Consider the following 18,127-nt stretch of genomic DNA (forward strand, 5'->3'; position numbering starts at 1 on the left):
AGATGCTTAACCACTTAATGACTGAGCCACCCAGGTACCTCTCCACTGACATTTCTAAAAACCAATTCTTTTTTTTTTTTAAATAATAAATTTATTTTTTATTGGTGTTCAATTTGCCAACATACAGAATAACACCCAGTGCCTGTCACCCATTCACTCCCACCCCCCGCCCTCCCCCCTTTCTACCACCCCTAGTTCGTTTCCCAGAGTTAGGAGTCTTTACGTTCTGTCTCCCTTTCTGATATTTCCCACACATTTCTTCTTCCTTCCCTTCTATTCTTAACATGGTTATATATTTGCTTTCGTGTGTTACAAAAACACAGGCATTCCGAGTGTGAGCCTTCCTGCTCATCTGGCCCCTTCTCCAAACTTCTGCAAGAACATCCTTCAAGGTTCATTTATCCTCATAATACCTTGTTAATTTTTGTCCTATTGCTGACCACCTATCAAGTGGTTGCACGCTCTTCCTTAAAGGGCCAGATAGTAAATATTTGAGGCTTTGAGGGTCATATAGTCTCCATCCCAACTACTATGCCTCTGTAGCAGGAAAGCGGCCACGGACAACAGTAAATAATCATCACTGGGTTTCAGTAACATTTTATGAATAGTCACTGATATTTGAATTTCATGTAAATTTCACATGTCCTGATATGTTATACTTTTCTTGATTTTTGTTTAATACCTGAAAAATGTCAAAACCAGGGGTGCCTGGGTAGCCCAGTTGGTGAAACATCTGACTCTTGATTTCAGCTCAGGTCTTGATCTCAAGGTTGTGAGTTCAAGCCCCATGCTGGGCATGGAGGCTACTTAAAAAAAAATAAAATAAAATAAAGAGGGACGCCTGGGTGGTTCAGTTGGTTAAGCATCTGCCTTTAGCTCAGGTCATGATCCCAGGATTGACTCCCATATCGGGCTTCCTCCTCAGTGGGGAGTCGGCTTCTCCATCTCCCTAGGTTCTCCCTGTTTCTATCTCACACACACACAAATAAATAAATATTTTTTTTTTAAAAAAAGAGAGAAAAATGTCAAAACCATTTTTAGCTCACAGGTGATAGAAAAACAGGCAGTGTGTCAAACTTAACCTGTCGGTAGTAGTTTAAACCCTAATTTAGACTAGCTGAGATGCTTGCAATAGTTTCTTTAATGCTCCCAGGTCCTGTCTTCTCCCCCACCTGCATTCACCACATCACTTTCTCTTGTTCAAAAGAGAGACCACCACATCTTAGAGAAAGGTCTAGAGACGTACTAGTCCCAACAGAGAGTTTCATCACTCCGTGCATTATTTATAGGACACTTACAGGTCAAGATCCATCTGCAACAGCCCTTACTGCTTTTTCTTAGGCATCTTTTACACTAGCACTGTTAAAGTCACATTGGTACCTTAGTGGTGCCTCGTCCAGAGCCACTGTCCAGTTGGGCACAGGGTCACTGTCTGGTTTGCCACTGCCTTTCTCTTTGCCCATGAGCCTTATCTAAACCTGTTTCCCAGGTGCTTGGGCTCGCCCTCATAATCCTGTGCACCTCCAGCGTGTCTGTGGCTCTTTGGAGAATCCAGCGGGGCATGCCCCAGGCCCCGGAAATCCTCATCCATCCTACCGTGTGGCTCACCACGATGGTAACGACGACCCAGACTTGCTGGGCTTGCTCCTGGCTGCAGCTTTTCCTGCCCTGGTGGAGGGTGCGGGGCAGAGCGGGGTGCCCCTTCTACCTCCCCACCTCTCCCCACCTTGAGGGGCCCATCCCGCCTCCGCTGTCCAGAGCTTTGCCATGTTCCTGATCCACACGGAGAGGAAGAAGGGTGTCCGGGCGTCGGGGGTGCTGTTTGGATACTGGATGCTCTGCTTTCTCTTGCCGATTACCAGCACTGCCCAGCTGACCTTGCAAGGGGTAAGTGGAGGCCTGGGGGGGGGGGGAACCGAGATGCCCGTTTCAAGCCTTGGGTCCCATCCTTCCTCCTCCTCTTTTCACGCATGACTTAGTGTCTACACAGAGACACACACAAGGGGACTCCCTCGCACAGGTGTACCCATCATCCCATACATCCTTCATGGACACAGACTCCCATGTCTTACATGCACATGTCACACACTTCACTTGCACACCAGACACACACCTGTATGCCCCTCTGAACGCATTACACAACCACAGACTGAGACACACACACGTGCACGTGGCCGCCCACACTTGCCACCAGCCAGTGTGTCTGTGTCTTCAAGCTCCCACACCACTCAGGTACATGTGACACAGGTTCCCACACTGCACATCCATTCACACATCCTCCCATGAGCCCCTGTGCCCCCCGCTTGCCCCGGGCACAGGCACACTGTGGGTTCCCAACCTCAGGGGCTTCCCCAGTGAAATTTGAAAGTGGCCCCGTACACAGAGGGCAAGGAGAGATGAAGGAAGAGGCAGAGCACTCGGACAGTACAGGGCAAGGCTAGTAAACAAGAGGATTTACGAGGCTTGTCCCAGGTGCTGCAAGACAAGTAGATCTCTGCACCTGCCTTCCATAATCTTCGACGCTTATAGATTAATGGGGTTCAGTCACATCTACGTCCAGATGGTCTCCATGACATGTTACTCTCTCAAATTTGTGTTCTTGAAAAGGCTCCTAGTGTGGGAAATGGATGGAATGTAATTCCAAGGAAAAGGGAAAACGGTAAAGAGCCTGGGATTACGCCCCCACGACCTCCTAAACACACTTGTGCACACTCTTTCTGTATGTGCATGCACATTTCCCCTCATGCTCACTTACCCTCACCCATGGTCTCATCCGCAGATACATACTCATTTTGCATACCCACTCATTTCTGTCCTGGGAAGTAGCACTTCCATATTAAGGGACACAATGGATCATTTTATCTGCAAAGGGAAAAGTAGCCTAGACCAGGGTTTCTCAACCTCAGGACACAGTGGACAAGAACAGATGGGTAGAGGGAACCATTCTTGCATTGTGAGATGTTGAGCAGCACCCCTGGCCTCCACCCACTAGATGCCAACAGCACACCCCCATTATGGTAACCCAGAATGTCTACGGACATAGCCAAACGTTCCCTGGGGACAAATTTGCCCCAGTTGAAAATTGCTTGCAGAGATGTCATGCCCACCCAAGACATCTGATCTAGGGACCCCTTGCAGCAGGCTGTAGGTCATCATTTTTCCAGCTAAATGGTTGCTCCATCCTGCTCCTGAAAGAAAAAGGCAGAGGAACTCCATTCCTCTTTACTTTGTAAAGATTTTTACAAAGTAATCTTTGTAACTGAGTTTCTAACAAATGGGAAAATTCTATAGGCCATCCACTGATTTATGAAAAGGGAGGTTCCCACAGTTGACAGACACAGTATAGAAATAATAATACTGTGACCACACATGCTCTGGAGCCCAATCCACACATGCCAGGCCCTGTGGCAGGCTCTTTACATCATGTCTTCATTGGAGTCTCACAAGAATGCTCTGTGGCAGATTCTAACAGTCCTGATTTAAAGACAAGGAAACCAAGGCCAAGAATTTTGAATAGCTTCCCCAAGGTTACATAGCCAAGGAGCACAGAGCCCAAGTCCATCACCCCCAAATTAAGAACAAACCTCCTGATAGAAAGTTGTAAAAATGGCAATATAGGGAAGGTGGGCCATAATGTGGTTGGAATACCCAATTGTCTACAATCTGCAAAAAAACACGAACAGAAGAGTGTAGAAATCCAGGCAAGGAATTGCAATTTGAAACTAGGGCTCTTGTTTTAAGCCACAAGAACTCAACTCACACTAGCTTAAGGGGGGAAAGGTCCAAAGGGATTTATTAGCTCATAAATGGGAGATCTCCTGGGCTTAGCTGATCCCGGTGTCCAGATGACACCAGATCTCCATTTCTGTCCCTTGGCTCTGCTATGTTAGCTTTGTTCCCCGGTGGGGTAGCCAGAAGAGCCACCAATTGATCCACACTTAATGATCTGCCTGTGAAGCAAACCTGGTAGAAGATCTCTCGATGGTTCTAGCTCTCATTGGCCCAGTGTGGGTCTGGCCTCCATTCCTAATGCAATCACAGTGGCCAGGGGACTGGAACATACTCATTGGTCAGACCTCAGTCACCTGCCCACCGCTTGGAATGGAGTCAGTTCTGCATAAACCACATACCTGAGCATGAGAAAAGAAACTAAGGTGCTCTGACCAGAGGGCAGCAAAAGCTTGTGGTTTGGATCAGATCATCTGTGTGCACTTGAGCAAGGTACTATGGCTTCTCTGAGCCTTTTTCCACATGAGTAAAACAGAGCAAGTAAACTCCAGCTGGAGTCAAGGTGATGAGACAGTGCCTATAAAGCTTTACTCCTGCTTAGGGGCGCCTGGGTGGCTCAGTTGGTTGAGTGTCTGACCCTTGATATCAGCTCAGGTCTTGATCTCAGGATTCTGAGTTCAAGCCCAGCATTCCAGCATTGGGCTCCATGCTGGGTGTGGAGCCTACTCAAAAAAAAAACACAAAAACAAAAAAGACTACTGCATAGGCACAGGGCAGAGTAAATGCTCAATAAAACCAGTTCCCTTCTGTTTTCTTTAAAGATTTGCTTATTTTAGGGAGGGTTGAGTATGAGCAGTGGGAGGGGTGGAGGGAGAGGAAGAGAGGGAATCTCAAGCTGACTCCCCACTGAGTGTGGAGCCCAATGCAGGGCTCCATCTCAGGACCCTGTGATCATGACCCTGAGATCAAGACCTGAGCCGAAATCAATACCCAGGTGCTTAAGCGACTGAGCCACCCAGGGATCCCCAAATCAGTTCCCTTCTTAAACCAGAGAACACTGGCCATGAGGAAGAAGAAAGGGAGATTGAGATGGGGGTGGAGGGCTGGAGTGCAGAAAGGCTTTCCTCTGTGGCACAAGGAGAAAGGAAAAGTATTCCCTTGTCTCACATTCCAGGGGCTGTGGCCAATTATCACCTGGCTAAGGGGAGACACCTGGCCCACCATGTGTATAGTCAGAATGTGTGCAAATTGAGTATTCATAAACTGGGACACCAGGGGTACTGGCTTTCAAACCCTGTGGCTCTGGATCCCTGCCTGGGCCCTGCTCTTAGTCTCTGAAACCCCACTCATCCTTGACCTTTTTTCCCCTTTACAGGTGCCCTGCCCAGCCTGTGCTCTCCAGGGGCCTCAGCTCAGACTCAATGGGACCTCTGCTTTCTCTCCCACAGGACTTCCGGAGTGACCCCTTCTCTCACCTGGCGACCTACTTGTGTTTGTCTCTGGTGGCGGCACAGTTCGTGCTGTCCTGCCTCGTTGATCAACCTCCCTTCTTCCCTAAAGACCCCCAGCAGTCTGTAAGTTGTCGCGTCTCCCTCACTTCCACGTCTGGTCTCGCTCTCCCCATGGGACAGAAGGGAGCTAAACTAGAGCCCAAGCCTCTAAGCATGTTTCATGCATTCTTTCATTCAGCAAAATGGGTATTGTCTATCTCTGCCCTGTGCCATGGGTTGGCCAACTTTTTCTGATCAGAGCAAGATAGAAAATATCTTAGGCTTTGTGGGCCATATGGTTTCTGTGACAACTATTCAACTCTGCTGTTGCAGCACAGACAGTGTGTCAAAGGAGCGTGGCTGTGTTCCCATAAAATTTTATTTGCAGAGACAGGCAGTCTGCCAGTCCCTGATCTGTGCCACAACTAAGTCCTGAGGATCGATGGTGCACAAGCAAATGTAGTCCCTCTCCTCATGCAGCTAACAGCCAGGTCGAGGAACCAGGCATTATCCACATAATCACACAAATATGTGCAAAATTACAATGGGGGGGGGGGGGGACGAGTGCCCTGCAGGAGAAATCTGTGGCCAAGAGAGTTTACAACAGGCGGTGTTGAACAAGCCTGCGAAATCAGGAAAGGATCTGAGGGAGAGATCGTCTAAAAAAAAAAAAAAAATGCTCAGCTACATGAGTAATCAAGTGAAAACTATGGTAGGGCTTTTTAAGTCTGAGAATGGAAGGAAAAATAAAAAATTGACATAAGTAATCAAGTGAAAACCATAGTAGGCTTTTGAAATCTATGGGAATGGAAGAAAAAAATAAAAAATGATAATGTGATGGCATTATCTTCCTGGCCTCGGTTCCCTTGCCTTACACCAGCCATGGAACGTGAGACCACGTCCTCCCTCCACCTTGTGTCTTGTCTTTACAGAATCCGTGTCCAAAGGCTGAAGCTTCCTTCCTCTCCAGGGCCATGTTCTGGTGGGTTTCTGGGTAAGTAAAGTAGCAGGAAACAGGCCGAGGTGGTGCCCCCGCCACCTGCCTTTGCCACCCTTATTCATCACCACAGCTCTCTCCCCGAGACGTTTCCCCAAGCCAACCAAGGTCAGCCAGGTTTCTCCCTCTCAGTCTCAGTGCTTCTCTGCCAGATTTCAGTGTCCAATATCCACATTCCATCTCATTCACTCACCAAGTGAGGCCTGGCTCTCCCTCTTTGCTGGCCCATATGGCAAACATTCAGAATTTCCATTTGCCCCTCTGTAAAAGGGGAACAACTCTACCTTCATTAAAAGTAAATTGCTAAATGCTTGTACACAGCAGGTGCTCAACAAAGTCATATCCATTACTCGGCTTCATGCATGCCACAATATCGAGTAAGTACCTACTCTGGGCAAAGTATGGGAAAGACCTCACATCTTTACTCTCCAGAGGCTCCCAGGCTGGTGGAGAAGACAGATGTTTCTCCAGGGCTAGCGTGCCAGGTGCTGAGGGTGTGCCCACCTGCAGGGTCCCCCTCCTGGCCACACTGTAGTCGGATCTTGGTAGCACCTGGATGTAAATCCTAGCTCCACCACTTCCTGGCTGTGTGACCCCGGGCAAGCTACTTAACTTCTCTGTGTCTCAGTCCCCACACCTGTAAAATGAGGATAAGAAGAGCATCTACCTTATATAGGGTGATGAGGATTAAGTGAAATAAGGCTTGTGAGGCACATAGTGTCTGGTCCATTATGAGTATTGCACAAAGTGGTTGGTAAATACACAAACAGGATGCTCTAGGGGGAGGAATGGGTGGGAAGTGCATACAGGTTTGCTAACCAGCTCTAGAGGGGACCTAACCCTCTGTTTTCCAAACGTGGCATTTATGAACCATTCCTCAAGCTGTTTGCCTTATTAGGGTCCAAAAATTTCAGTGAAAACCAAGCCATGTCAATAACCTCTAGATCAGAACTAGATTGACTGAGTTTTCCCTGTGTGTCTGTGTGTCTGTGTTTGTTGTTGTTGTTGGTTGGTGGTTGTTTTTTAACGAATTTAGAGCCGTGCCTGGGTGGTACAGTCGAGTAAGCATCCGATTCTTGATTTCAGCTCAGGTCATGATCCCAGGGTCATGGGATCGAGCCCCACATTGGGCTCTGTGCTGGGCGTGAAGCCTATTTAAGATTCTCTCTTTCTTCCTCTGCCCCCCATCTGTCTAAAATAAAGGAACTTGGAAAGTTTCAGATGGGAACTTAGGACCACCAAAAAGGACCTTCTCCTTATTATCAGTAAGATTATGGAGATCTGAGTAGAAAACAACACTACTGCTATAGAAGTCTATAGTAACTAATCTCTTTTTAAAAAAATATTTATTCATTCATGAGAGAGGCGGAGACACAGACCGAGGGAGAAGCAGGCTCCCTGCAGGGAGCCTGAAGTGGGACACGATCCCAGGACCCCAGGATCATGACCTGAACCAAAGGCAGATGCTCAACCACTGAGCCACCCAGCTGCCCCCATAGTAATAACTTCATGTGTATGTGTGTTGGTTCACAAACTGGCCCCCATACCTGGAGGGCAAGGAGACACTGAAGAAGGAGGTAGACCATTCCTATTGGCACAAAGCAGCTTTAAAAATAAGCAAGGGAACTCACGGGGCTTGTCCTGGGAGCCACAAGACCGGTTGCTCTCTGCACCTGCCCGCCGGAATCTTAGTGGAGGGCTCAGCGGGGTTCAGTCACACCTGCCATCCAGACGGTCTCAACAACACATTGCTCTCTCAAGGCTGCGTCCTCGCAATGGCTTTTAGTGCAGGCAGAGTGGACAGGACATATATTCCAAGGACAGGGGAGGGGTGAGGAGACTCCGATTGCCCACGCCCAGCTTATGGGACCACAGTAGGTCACATCCTCTCCATGACCTCCTCCGACGATGTGCCAACTACCTTCATCTCCTATACTAGTCTTAAGTGTTGGGACACTGTCTTGTTTTAAAGCGAGAAAATTTTTAAAAATTAAAAAAAAATAAAGTGAGAAAATTGAGGGCTGCTGGTGGGAAGTGAATTGCCCAGGGTCACAAGGCTGGTAAATGTCTTCATTTGACAAATCTCTTGCCCTGCGTCAGGAGGCGAGGTTACAGGGGAGGAGAATAAAGGTAAATACTCTTTGTCCCCAAGGAGTTTGCCATCCAGTGGAGGAGAAAGATAATAAATAATCACACCAAAAAAAGTAAATCATAATTGCAGCAAGCATTATAAAGAACAGCTCGGGAAAGGAGTTTATAATAGGGAAATCTACCTGACGGGAGGGGCATCAAATGGGCATGTAAGGAAATCACCTCTAAGCCCAGAGGTGAAGGATGAGAGAGGGGCCAGGTGAAGAGTGGCAGGGAAAGGGTTCTAAGCCAAGTGATGTGAATCTGCAAAGGTCCTGAGGCCAGGCAGCTGGAGAGGTGAATGAGGAGGGGAGTGGGGACACTTAAGCTGAGAATAGATGGGGCACCTGGGTGGCTCAGTGGCTGAGTGTCTGCTTTGGGCTCAGGTCCTAATCCCAGGGTCCTGGGGTCAAGTCCTACATTGGGCTCCCTGCAGGGAGCCTGCTTCTCCCTCTGCCTATGTCTCTGCCTCTCTCTGTGTGTCTCTCATGAATAAATAAAAGCTCTACATAGAATAAGATAAAATAAAATAAGAAAATAAAATTAAAATAAAATAATAAAATAAAATAAAATAAAATAAAATAAAATAAAATAAAATAAAATAAAATAAAATAAAATAAAATAAAAGCTGAGGGTAGAGTTCAGGTTTCCAGCTGGGGACTTCTGACTCCTAGGGAGGTCTATTTCCCTTGCCACCTAGGTCATCCCTTGGTTAAGTCCCTTAATCTCTCTGAGTCTCTGTTTTTATCTCATCTATAAAGTGGGTCAATAGTTATTGTGTGAGATGTAATTAGATGATGTTTGTAAACCGAGAAGTGCCCCTACAAATGTCAGGTGTGATCAGGTTAATTGCTTTCATTTTTCTGAGGGGCCAGTAGAGGTGCAGAGAGGTAAAGTGACTTACTTGGGGTCACACAGCGACCAGACGAGGACTCTGCAGGGGGAATGGCAGCAGGAGCGTGCCCCGGTGACCTTCTTTTACAGGCTGGTCTGGAGAGGCTACAGGAGGCTGCTGGGGCCAGAAGATCTCTGGTCACTTGGGCGTGAAAACTCCTCTGAAGAGCTTGTTTCCCAACTCCAAAGGGAATGGACAAGGACCCGCAGCGCGGCTCAGCGGTGAGTGGTTGGAAAATAAGAGCTCGACCCTGTGCTTGGTCAGCAAAGCTCATCATTTGGCCCCAAATACAACCCCAGACCCTACTCTGGGCTTCACTGCCATAGTCCCCACCTGCCAGCTGATCCCACTAAGCATTAACTGACTTTCCTCCCAGAGCGCTTTGCAGGCTCCTTAAGGACACAGTGGGTGCTCCTGGGAGCCCCCAGACAAAGCTCCAATGGTGGGATGCCAGGCAGGAAACAGACAGGGGCCAGGGCAGGCGGGCAGGATGGGGGAGTCGAGGGTTGGGTGGTGGTCCACGACGTGCACGCAGCTATTTACTACTTAACTTGAGGGATTGGTTTCCTGGTTCTTGATTTTCTTATCTGTTCAATGGGCATGCCATTAGGCCCTGGCTCGTAAGCTCGTGGGGGAGGGAAAAAATGATTTGGGAAAAGAAGTTAGTGAATACCTCACAAATGGTGAAAGCACAAGCAGTATCTGTTATCCAGAGGATTTCAAGCTCTTTTGAGTCCTGTCCACTCTGCCTCACTCCTGCCCTCTGTGGCATCTCTGGAAACTTCTGTGGTCCCCTCCGATTCTGAGGAACCAAGGCTGGGGAACCTCTGGTCTACAGAAAAGAGATGTTAGCACAGGATTCATGAAACGTGGGTTGAATGCAGTCTTGCCATTGAGTGGTTGATGACTTCGGACAAATCACGTGACCGTGGTGTTTCAGGGGACAGATGAAAGTGACTTAGCTCTGTGGGAAGAGTTACAGGGTTCCCCTGCATGCGCTAGGATTTTGGGTGGTGGTTGTAGAGAGCTGAACCCTCCAAATTAGAAAAATGAACAGAGAGACCATCTATTGGCTCACATAGCTGAGAAGGTAGGTCTAGCCTCAGGTGTGGCTGGATCCAGGGACATTGCGTAACGTCCAAACTCTCTCACACCATCCCTCAGCTCAGCTGAGGTCTGTGCATGGGCCTATTTCGTATCCTGCCAGTGCAGCAACTCCAGCACAATGAGTGTCTCTCCATCCATACAGAAACTGCTAAGGAAGGCCTCTGATTGGCGGGCTCGAGTCATGTGCCAATCAGGGACTAGTCCCATGGCCAGGGGGCAGGCCCCATTCTTGGTGGTCCTTTCAGAGGCACCGTGGAGTGTGATTTTTGCAAAAGGAGTAAATGATATGAGCAAACTCATAAAACAGCAACTCACTCCAGCCATATCTTGCTGTACTGCTCCTCCACTCTTCAGTGATTTGTAAGTGCCGGAATTCATTCAAAAGGGCCCTCAAGGGGCACCGGGTGGGGGGGGAGCTCAGTGGTTGAGCATCTGCCTTGGGCTGAGGGGGTGATCCTGGTGTCCTGGGATCGAGTCCCGCAGGGAGCCTGCTTCTTCCTCTGCCTGTGCCTGTGCCTCTGTTTCTCATGAATAAATAAATAAAAAATCTTTTAAAAGCCCCCTCCAAAAAAAAAAAAAAAAGCCCCCTCCAGGTCTGGCCCAGTCTCTCCCAGCTGTGACCTGCCCCCTAGGGGCATGGGAACTTGGGAGCTAAGCTGGAAACAGTCTCCGAAACAGTTAAAGAATCCACAGCAATTGACAGAAGGAAAGGAGGAAGGCATGGCCTTACAAAGATCCAGCTCAGTTATTTTCTGAGCTAATTACACACACAGAGAACTTTGGTTTTATTTCTAAAGTATTTTGCAATTCTCGGGGGAAGGGAGAGGACGTCATCCTGAGAGGTCAGGAACCAGCCACTTGCTGACTAGATGAAATCAATGTTTGGTCCACCTGGTGTTTACTCTTGTGGTTATTTGGGACTTTTGTTTCTTTTCTTTTTTTTTTTTTTTTAATGTTGCCAACATTTAAAACTTTGGAGACTTCATGCAGAAATCTGGAATTCTCGTCTCTTTTAAAGGAGACTGGCAGGTGGCGCCTGGGTGGTTTAGTCTGTTAAGTGTCTGACTCTTGATTTCAGCTCAGGTCATGATCTCAGGGTCATGAGATTGAGCCCTGATTGGAGCTCTACACTCAGCGAGGAGTCTGTTTGAGATTCTCTCTCTCCCTCGGCACCCCCCTTGCACTCTCATGCATTCTCTCTCTCTCTGTCTCTCTCTCTCTCTCAAATAAATAAGTAAATCTTAAATAAAAAATAAAGTACACTGGCAGTGCCAGGTCACATCCCTGGATGGCAACAAGGGAATGGATCTGGGTAGCAGCTGCCCCAGTGGACAGGGTGTGTGTTCTTTGGTTTGCCACAGTCTCCACCACTTCCTTTTGTTTACCCAACTTAGACCTGGCTGCTCACTCCCACCCCTTGCCTCTCCTTGTGGTCATTTGCAAGTCCCACACTAAATGGTCCTTTGGCCCAGAGACCAAAGACCAGACACCATGCTGGAGACCTCCCATGATGGAACGTGAGACCCGCTGTGAAGGAGGAGCCTGGCTACGGAGCCTGCAGGTGGAACGCAGCGATTCAGAATTCTAGGGTGGAGCAGAACTGAGCAAAACATCCAGCTGGAAAGAGGCTTTCAGAGTCATCTCCTGGCATACCCCATCTTACAGATGGAAACACTGAGGCTCTGGGAGAGATGGGGACAGCATAGACATTTGAATCTCAGGCTCCTGGCTCCAAGGCAGGAGCAAACCAGGTTGCCTTCCTTCCTTTGACACATCTTTCCAACTTTATGTACCAGGCACACCTATTAGGCCCTTTACACATGTCACATATTTGTATTTTTCCCATCTGGCAAGTATTTATTGAGTGCCTATTGCATTCTAGAGCCAAATGTGGGGGAAATACAAGTGAAGTCTGCCCACCTGGAGTTCTAACAAGACAAATATATAAAAGTGAGAGTTGGAGCATGGCTTTGAAGGTGAAGTAAATGGTGGGCTGATGGGGAAGGATGGCCAGGTGATAAGAAGGTGACATCTTTCTGGCATTCGAGACCCAAATACCAAAATGTTTGTGAGCAGCAGCCCTGCCCAACTCAGTGACAGACCCACCTGAGAGATGCCAAACCAAACAAGAAGCTGGGCCGCGGTCAAAGGGCAAGACCTTGACTTGTTAGTGCAGGTCTGGCTGCCAGTGCTCACCAAGATCAGTTTCTTTTTTTCCCCTTCTTTCTAAAAATGTTTGTGAGTGGGGCTGACAAAGAGGTGCCATATGCATCACGAATTGAGATCTGGGCTCAAGTCCCTGCTTGGTCCTCACTGTGTGACCTCGAGCAGCTGTCACCACCTCTTGGAACCTCCATGTCCTCCTGGGTAGAATAGGGAGCCTGTGAAACCCACCAGGCAGGGAGGTCAAGAAAAATCAATAAGCCAGTGCATGTAAAGGGCTGATCCCAGTGCCCAGCTCTGGGTCTCAGCTCTGTAAACAGGCATTGCTAACCCCCGGAAGTTGTCAGAGCAGGAAGGAGCTCAGAGAGCCCTTTCATGAACAAGGATGCAGAGGACAAAGAGGGCAGTCATCTGCCCAAGGCCACACACCGGCCGGCTCTCCCTCCTCCCATCCCCCAGCTTCCCTCTGTGGTTTCATCCAGCCCAGGAGTGCCAGGGCCACGGATGTCAGCTGTGATTCTAAACTGGCTCTGGACCAGCTCTAAACCACCTACGGGCTAGCCAGTTGTGGAAGGGAAAGGGGGGAGCTGCATTAATGGCTCACATAGCTCCTGGGCCCTGAAGACGCAGAGTTGGAATCAAATCCCAGTTCTTCTACTTCCCAGCCATGGGCTTTGGACAAGTTTATTCTAATCCTTTATTTCCTTATCTGCGAAATGGGCATAACACCTAACTTGCCAGCTTTAGAGGACTTAGCTTTAGAGGACTGAGGAGTGCCTGGCACATAGGAGGTGCTCAGTGCACATGCATTCCCATCAACACCCCTAACGTCTTAGGGCTGCCCTCCTGCCTGGTCCCTCCCCTGCCCAATTGTCTCATAATGGGGGCCCCTGGGGGGGCAAAGAAAAACAGGTGAGGGAGTGAGGCTGGACTCACACCCACTCATCCCAATTGCCATAAAAATGGCCCTGTGACGCCTGGTCCTGCTGGAAATCCAGCTGCCACCTCTGAGAATATTTACAAGGACTGTCATAGTCCATTCAGATGGCTCTAACAAAAATGCCATAAGCTGAAAGGCTTAGAAACAACAGAGACTGGTTTCTCACAGTTCTGGAGGCTGGAGAGTCCAAGATCAAAACACCACAGTTGCGGTGTCTCGTGGGGGCCTGCTTCCTGGTTCATGGACGGCTGTGTCCACACTGTGTCCTCACTCAGAAGGGGGAAGGTACTGCCTGGGGCCTGTTTTATTGAGGGATTCATCCTGTTCATGAGGGCTCTCCACTCATGATCTCATCGCCTCCCCAGAGCCCCACCTCCAAATACCATAACACTGGGGTTAGGGTTCTATATATGAGTTTGTGTGGGGGGGGCATCTATTGCAATGACCCAGAGCCAATTTCTTCTCTCCCTTAAGGCACACCAAGGCGAGAGACGCTAAAAGGAAAGGAAGCCGTGACGTAGAAGCCCCAGAGATGGAAGCCTTGCTGCAGCAAGAAGGGAGCCAGAGAGGTCCACTGCTGAGAGCCATCTGGCAGGTGTCCCGCTCCACCTTCCTCCTGGCGACCTTTAACCTTGTCATCTGTACTGTCTTCAGGTTTGCTGTCCCCAAGCTCTTCAGGTGGGTCCAGGCCTTGGGGGCTTTGTGGAGGCTGGTGGTCCCTCCCTTCATGGTGTTCTCCCAGAGCTGGGGGTTGGGGGCTGGGCATCAGCTCTCCTCCTGCCCCGCCTAGTCCTCCAGAGCTGAGGGCACTGGAGGGTGGTTGAAAAGATACTGAGGAATGGGAGGAAAAATACATGGGAGAGTGATAAACCTCAGGGAGAGAAAATGAATGAACTCTAACCTGAGTGTATCAGTTCGCTTTTGCTGCATAACAAAACAGCCCCAAGGCCAGGGAGCTTACAACCACTTCTTTGGTTCATGATAATGTGGGGCAGCAATTTGGGCCAGGCCCAGCTAGGCAGTTCTTCTTTCCTCAGTTGGGTTCACTCGTGTGCCCGCGGTCGCGCCATGAGGCTGGCCCGGGGGACTGGCTGCTCTCAGCGGGGACAGCTTGTCTCTGCTCCACAAAGCCTGCTCCGGCTCGTTCCCATGGCCCCTTGGCAGGGCTCGGAGACACGGATCAAGAGCTGCATGATCGTGAGGCCTCGGGCCTGGAGCTGGCGCAGTCTCGCCACCACTGTGTTTTCTGGGCCACAGCTGGTTGGACGGCCAGCCCAGATTCAGGGAATGGTGCATTTGTTTGCTGCGGCCGCCCTGACAAAACATTACAGGCTGGGCGGCTTTGACAGCAGGCATTTATTTTCGCTCAGTTCTGGAGGCTCAAAGTTCAAGATCAAGATTGATTTTATCCAAGGCCTCATTCTTGGTTTGCTGTGTCCTTACAGGGTTTTTCCCCTGAGCCTGTGTGCAAATGTCTTAGAACGACACCCACCTTAACAGCCTTATTTTGACTAAATCCCCTCTTGAAAGGCCTGAGCTCCAAATACAGGTGCATTCCAAAGCACCAGAGATTAGGACTTAACAGGGGGCAGCCCCAGTGGCCCAACGGCTTAGCACCGACTTAGGCCCAGGCTGTGATCCTGGAGACCCGGGATCGGGATCGAGTCCCACGTCAGGCTCCCTGCATGGAGCCTGCTTCTCCCTCTGCCTGTGTCTCTGCCTCTCTCTGTGTGTGTGTCTTTTATGAATAGATAAATAAAATCTTAAAAAAATAATTTAAAAAAAGGACTTAACATAGGTAAGTCCACAACATAGCCCACGACAGGTGGAGATAAAACACTCACCTCTTGGTTGAAGGAGCCTCAGTCACATTGAAAAGGTGTGCAGATGGTGGGAGAAATCGCTGAACCCGTATTGGCAAAAATATCGCCCCCACGGTGTGATCCTCCCAACCTTGCCAGGCTTAGGCAAAAGCAACAGCCACGCATGCCTTCTCTCAGCACCTGTACCCTCCCTCTCTCAAAAGCCTTTTTCTGGAGTTTATCGGAAATCCCACAATCCCGGCCTGGAAGGGGTATGTCCTCGCGGTGCTCCTGTTCCTCTCCGCCTCCCTGCAATCGCTGTTGGAGCAGCACTACATGTACAAGCTCAAGGTGCTGCAGATGAGGCTGCGAACGGCCATCACGGGCCTGGTGTACAGAAAGGTGAGCCCTGGCGGGGAGGGGTATGTCTTTCTCATCCCAATTCATGTATGAATGTTCTAGCTGGGAAGGGTCACATCTTTTATCATCTGTGCCTGAAAAGGCACTCATTCATTACTTTACTCATTCACAGTCTCTCACTACCCTCTCACCTTCTGGGTTATTTCCATAAAACCCTGAGTGATCTGACCCTGGGATCCCCCCCAACTCTATCACGTCATATAAGTTCCTTCTTGCTCAGCCTACTCCGGCCTCAAACATACCAGGCAACTCCCACCTCAGGGCCTTTGCACTTGCTGTTCCTACTACCTGGACACCCTTTCCATTTCTTTTCACGTACCTACCTTCCACTCATCCCCCATGAGGAGAAAGGGTTAATCTTGGGGCTGTGTGGAAACCAGAAAGAGGTGGGCTGTCAGCTATGTTACCAGGCAACACTTGCTTATGGTAAAAATGACTCCTGACCCTTTGGTAAATTCATTAAGGCTGAAAATTCTGTCAATGGAGTATGAACACCTGGTGGGAAGCCATAGCTTTGGGCTTCTCTTGGGGCAGTGACTCACCCCCTCGGGAGCCCTGAAAGTGAAGCCCGCCAGACTATCTGCCTAAGAGATACTAGCTCTTGTGGGGTCTGGAGCATTTGAGCCAGGGTGACCCGGTCCCCATGAGTCCCTTCTCATACCTGCGCTGTTTCCTGGGGGAGAGGCAGTGCAAGGGGAACAGAAGAAGCTCCTGGATGGCCACACGGGCGGCTCCCCGTACTGCCTGCCTGCTGTGTTTCCCACCCATGTCTCCCCACCAAGCACATGAGCCGGAGCTCAGGGCTGCCCGACTGGCCTAGTGAGTCCACCTGCTGAGTTGAGGCTGACAGCAAGGCAGCTTGAGGCCATCGCTCTTCCCATCCCCACCCTTAGGGAAGCTTTGCTCATCTCTAGGTCAGGCCCCGGCTCTTCCTGCTGGGCTGTCTTCACATTAACGGTGTCTTCTTATTTTCCGTATCTGGTGCTTGGACATCTGGGGCCTTGCCAATCCCCGCCAGGGCTCGCCAATTCCTAGAGGTAGTAAGTGACTCACCAGGGAGCCTGCTTTCCACATGCCTACCAACCAATCCAGAGCTCGCACTCCGATCGCCCCCTTGTTGGGGCTCTCAACACTCTGGGCCACCACACACTTGCCCTAATCAGCCCAGGGCCAGGGACTGGACCATGAGGGACAACTCCTATTAATAATAATAATTATGGTAATTATTATTATTGAGTATTATTACTAATATTACTGAATAATATTTTAAAACATGTCTCCCTAACATTCTTCATAACTATCATTAAAGAATGAGCTTTGGGGCACCTGGGGGGCTCAATCAGTTAAGCATTTGACTCCTGATTTCAGCTCAGGTCGTGATCTCAGGGTCCTGGGACTAAGCCCCACATCAGGCTCCATGCTCAGTGAGGAGTCTGCTTCTCTCTCTCTCTCAAATAAATAATCTTAAAAAAAAAAGAAAAAGAAGGAGCTATGTAAGTCTTTATTTCATTTTCTTCCCAGCTCAAACTGTTCCTGGTTGAGCAAGCTATCCCCCTCTGTTGTTTACAGCGATATGCCTGCCCAGAGTACGTATTTGATAAAGATTTGAAGTGTTTTTTTTTTTTTTTTTGGAGATTTTCTACTGCATCATTCTGGGCTCACATCTTCACCCCCTTACTTCTTTCCTCATGCACTCAGCAGAGAGGATTGCAAATAGAATAGGATTCAACAGGCTGGAAGGGGTCCACTGTGACCCCGGGGTCGGAGCACAGCTGGGACTGCCAGAGAGCCAAGCTGGTGTGTGAGAGGCATGTTGAATGCCTTCGAAGGTTGGTCTAACACCCTGTCTGGCTCTTGTGTCTGGTCTTCTTCCTATCTCAGATTCCAAGCCTGGCCTAGCCTTGGCTGTAAAACGAGGTTAGGAATTTTGCATTTCATTGATTCCTGTCTCACCTTTTTAAGGCTTTTTTTCCTTTTTGTTTCAAGATTTTATCTATTTATTCATGAGAGACACATAGAAAGAGGCAGAGACACAGGAAGAGGAAGAAGCAGGCTCCCTGTGGGGACCCCAATGCAGGACTTGATCCCAGGATCCCGGGGTCACACCCTGAGCCAAAGGCAGATGCTCAACCACTGAGCCATCCAGGCGCCCCGTTTTTAGCCCTTCTGATATCAAGAGGTGTCTCCTGTGTTTTAACTTAATTGCATTGATTTTATGTTTCCTTAGCAATACAAGAATAGAGTGTTTTACTCCAGATTGAATGAAATGCGGCAGTACCTGCTCCATCTGGTTGTGGGATGTGCTCCGTCACAGAAAGTGATGACGCTGTTCACTTAGCGCAGGGCCTGGGACATAGTTAGCGCTCAGCAAAGGACCACCATGACCGTCATAAACCCAAGGGTTCGACGTGTTATGCTATTAACTTATCACTCCGGTGCTTTAGGGATTTCAGA

At 49.2% G+C, this 18,127-nt stretch overlaps 1 protein-coding gene across 4 annotated transcripts in view; it reads left to right on the forward strand.

Annotated features, from left to right (window-relative positions):
- Nucleotides 1-18,127, forward strand: part of ABCC6 (ATP binding cassette subfamily C member 6) — a 48,867-nt gene that overhangs the window by 1,739 nt on the left and 29,001 nt on the right. For all 4 annotated transcript variants that reach the window (XM_038540256.1, XM_038540259.1, XM_038540258.1 and 1 more), the window contains exons 3-9: nt 1,490-1,615; nt 1,759-1,887; nt 5,178-5,303; nt 6,152-6,213; nt 9,331-9,462; nt 13,926-14,129; nt 15,478-15,655. In XM_038540256.1, the coding sequence (XP_038396184.1) occupies nt 1,490-1,615; nt 1,759-1,887; nt 5,178-5,303; nt 6,152-6,213; nt 9,331-9,462; nt 13,926-14,129; nt 15,478-15,655 (957 nt within the window). The remainder of the gene's footprint in view (nt 1-1,489; nt 1,616-1,758; nt 1,888-5,177; nt 5,304-6,151; nt 6,214-9,330; nt 9,463-13,925; nt 14,130-15,477; nt 15,656-18,127) is intronic.

The sequence above is a fragment of the Canis lupus genome, chromosome 6 (genome assembly GCF_011100685.1).
Source record: "Canis lupus familiaris isolate Mischka breed German Shepherd chromosome 6, alternate assembly UU_Cfam_GSD_1.0, whole genome shotgun sequence".
NCBI lineage: Eukaryota > Metazoa > Chordata > Mammalia > Carnivora > Canidae > Canis > Canis lupus.